Source organism: Frankliniella occidentalis, unplaced genomic scaffold (assembly GCF_000697945.3).
Source record: "Frankliniella occidentalis isolate FOCC.00 unplaced genomic scaffold, Focc_3.1 Scaffold4008, whole genome shotgun sequence".
Lineage (NCBI taxonomy): Eukaryota > Metazoa > Arthropoda > Insecta > Thysanoptera > Thripidae > Frankliniella > Frankliniella occidentalis.
This window is the reverse complement of record NW_026271059.1, coordinates 1-2,406: the sequence shown is the minus strand read 5'-3', so window position 1 is coordinate 2,406 and position 2,406 is coordinate 1. Positions and strand designations below refer to the sequence as shown.

At 55.7% G+C, this 2,406-nt stretch overlaps 2 protein-coding genes across 2 annotated transcripts in view; both read right to left on the bottom strand.

The window, feature by feature from the left end:
• The window catches only part of LOC113208139 (uncharacterized), a 7,493-nt gene extending 7,323 nt beyond the window's left edge, over positions 1–170 (bottom strand). Inside the window, exon 1 of the mRNA XM_052276697.1 lies at positions 132–170. Within this exon, the coding sequence (XP_052132657.1) occupies positions 132–170 (39 nt within the window). The remainder of the gene's footprint in view (positions 1–131) is intronic.
• On the bottom strand, positions 28–2,302 carry LOC127752105 (uncharacterized). The gene is made up of 6 exons (XM_052276698.1): positions 2,205–2,302; positions 1,919–2,004; positions 1,270–1,399; positions 1,037–1,171; positions 798–950; positions 28–421 (listed from the first exon to the last, which is right to left on the bottom strand). The coding sequence occupies exons 1-6, from the start codon at positions 2,211–2,213 to the stop codon at positions 215–217; spliced, it is 720 nt and encodes a 239-aa protein (XP_052132658.1). The 5' UTR covers positions 2,214–2,302; the 3' UTR covers positions 28–214.
• Positions 2,303–2,406: the final 104 nt, after the last annotated feature.

The window sequence follows — 2,406 nt, the reverse complement described above, 5'->3', positions numbered from 1 at the left end:
CAGACGGACAGACAGACAGACAGACAGACAGACAGACAGACAGACAGACAGACAGACAGACAGACAGACAGACAGACAGACAGACAGACAGACAGACACATAGACACAGACTCACAGACACAAAGACACACAGACAGACGAAAGACACTTGAATCTTGGTGGTTTGACATATCAATGGTGTAACTGTTTGCTCGTCACGTCTCACGCCACTCCTTTATTGCGCCGGGCCGTGCCGTCGCCTGCCGTTGGTGTTGAGCAGGATCTGGAGGTACTGGAACCAGATCCGCAGCGCGTCCTGGCATGTGGCGTGGTTGAGCACAGTTATGCCCGGCACGCCGAAGCAGGCCGGCCTCGCGGTCACGCTCTGGATGACCAGGAGGCGCAAGCGGCGGGCGCGAGCATCCTCGGACAGCCACGGGCCCTGCAACGCACCGCCGCTTCGTCAAAGTCAGTCCCGCGCTCGCATCGAGGGGTGCGGCCTCGGGTACGGCACAATTTACTACAAATTTCAAGCGTACACCAATTTTTTGCTTCTTTTAAATAATTTTTCCTTGTTTTTTTCTGATTTTGTTTTTTGATTTATAAAATACACTGGGAAACATTTTGAAGTGGCAAAGTGGCACTGAAGTGGATACGGCCATTTAAATTGGCATTTGCCACCTTAAACGACCGAATCTACTTCCATGCCACTTTGCCTCTACAATTTTTTTCCAGGTAATGTATATTTTTTTTTAGGGTGTAACACTGATTTTGTTGAGTGAAGTACCTCCGCGTGTGGCCGGGCCCGCAGCGCTCACCTGGTAGGCGGCCCAGCCCAAGCCCTCGCTGGAGTTCTCGAGCTGCTGCCCGCCCACGCACTGCGACACGAAGAAGACGAAAAGCAGCGGCACCATGGCGATCGCGAACGAGTCCGCGTGCCCACCAGACGAGATCACCTCTGCGGTGGCCACCTGGAGTGCACGGCCCCAGGGCGCAGTCGGTAATGCGGCGCAGGTCTGGGCGAACGCTCACGCGTGTCGTACTCACGAGTACTTACCACGGGCATCACCAGCCCCACCGTGAGGAAGTGCGGCAGCAGGTGGCCGAACTGCATGCTGGTGAGGCGGGCGGACTCGTTTACCTGGGCGTGCAGCGAGGCGCTGCGCGCCGTGCTCCGACGGCCACCCTCGACCTGGAGAAGAAAGACCCCCTCAGGGGTACGGAGCGAGGTCAGTGATTAGCGACAAGGCACCACACGACGGGCCGGCGACCGGCGACACCCTCACGCACTTGGAAGCGGTGGCCGATGCACGTGTTGAGGACGGCGCAGGCTCGGACGGAGTCGAGCTGCAGCGCGAGCAGCGTGTACAGGTCGACGTGGGCGCTCAGGACCACGTGGAGCTGCACAAGAAAAATGCCCCTGGCGGGCTACACTGTAAGCGCTGCCCGAGCCCAGAAGCACTTTATTTGCGACCTCCTGGGGGGGATAGTCTAGAAATTCGCTGTGGCACCAAAGAATTATATGTCAGAGACAATAGAGTTAGTTTCCACAACAAACCTGAATGTACCACACAATTACCGACCGTAACTAACTCTTGGGTACAACTAATCCTTAGGTACCTCGCCACAGCGAATTCCTTGACTACCCCAAAATTAGCCAATGTATCTATGAGTTCTGACGTCCTTCTTTTCCGTGTACTACACCGTTTAAAGCTCATCCATACGTGTCTGCCAGTCCAGGAAACAGATATGACAACTGCAAATACCAGGCGCGGTTTTAAAGTCCGTCTGACGGAGGGGGCGATATGATGTGGGTTGGCTACTTTCAGGGGTTTTGTAGGACGCATTGCTTACCTACCCCAGGGGGCGATTTGGGCCGACGGGGGGGGGGGATTCCCCCCCTCCCCCCACCATAAAACCGCGCCTGGCAAATACTTACCAATGACCAGCCACTCCAGCGACTTCCGACGCGCGGCGGTAGCAGAAGGCAGGAGGTTCGGCGAGCATCGTCATGATCACTCCTATCTAGAACAGTAGCAGCAGCAAACCCGATTCAACATAGTCTAGTGGTGATTGCAGCGATAGACATCCACCGCGGATCCTGATCCCGTGCTTGGCCGTTCAAAAAATACGTGGTCCAATTTCTGGACGCACAAATTCGTAGGAGTAGACTTATTTGCATACTGGAAATAGGGCTCGTTCACATGCTCAGTCAACTCACTTACCTGCGTCATGATGCTGTACGCGGCCACAAAACGTGTCCGGAATACACCAAACCGACCCTCGCGCCGCAGTAGAGCCTGGCACAGCAAACGTTGCAGGGGCGGTTATAAGCTCCGCTGATGTGCACGGTGGTGTTCGGTGGGTTGTCTACTTGCAGGCGCACATTGCCTCCTTCAGGTGTCTCATCTGGCACGACCCCCCCCC

What these genes read in the sequence shown, in the direction of transcription:
- LOC127752105 (XM_052276698.1), bottom strand. An exon ending in GCTGGAGTGGCTGGTCATTG is followed by an intron (nt 1,400 to 1,918) that starts GTAAGTATTTGC and finishes GTAGCCCGCCAG; the next exon opens with GGGCATTTTTCTTGTGCAGC. An exon ending in TGGGGCTGGTGATGCCCGTG is followed by an intron (nt 951 to 1,036) that starts GTAAGTACTCGT and finishes CGTGCACTCCAG; the next exon opens with GTGGCCACCGCAGAGGTGAT.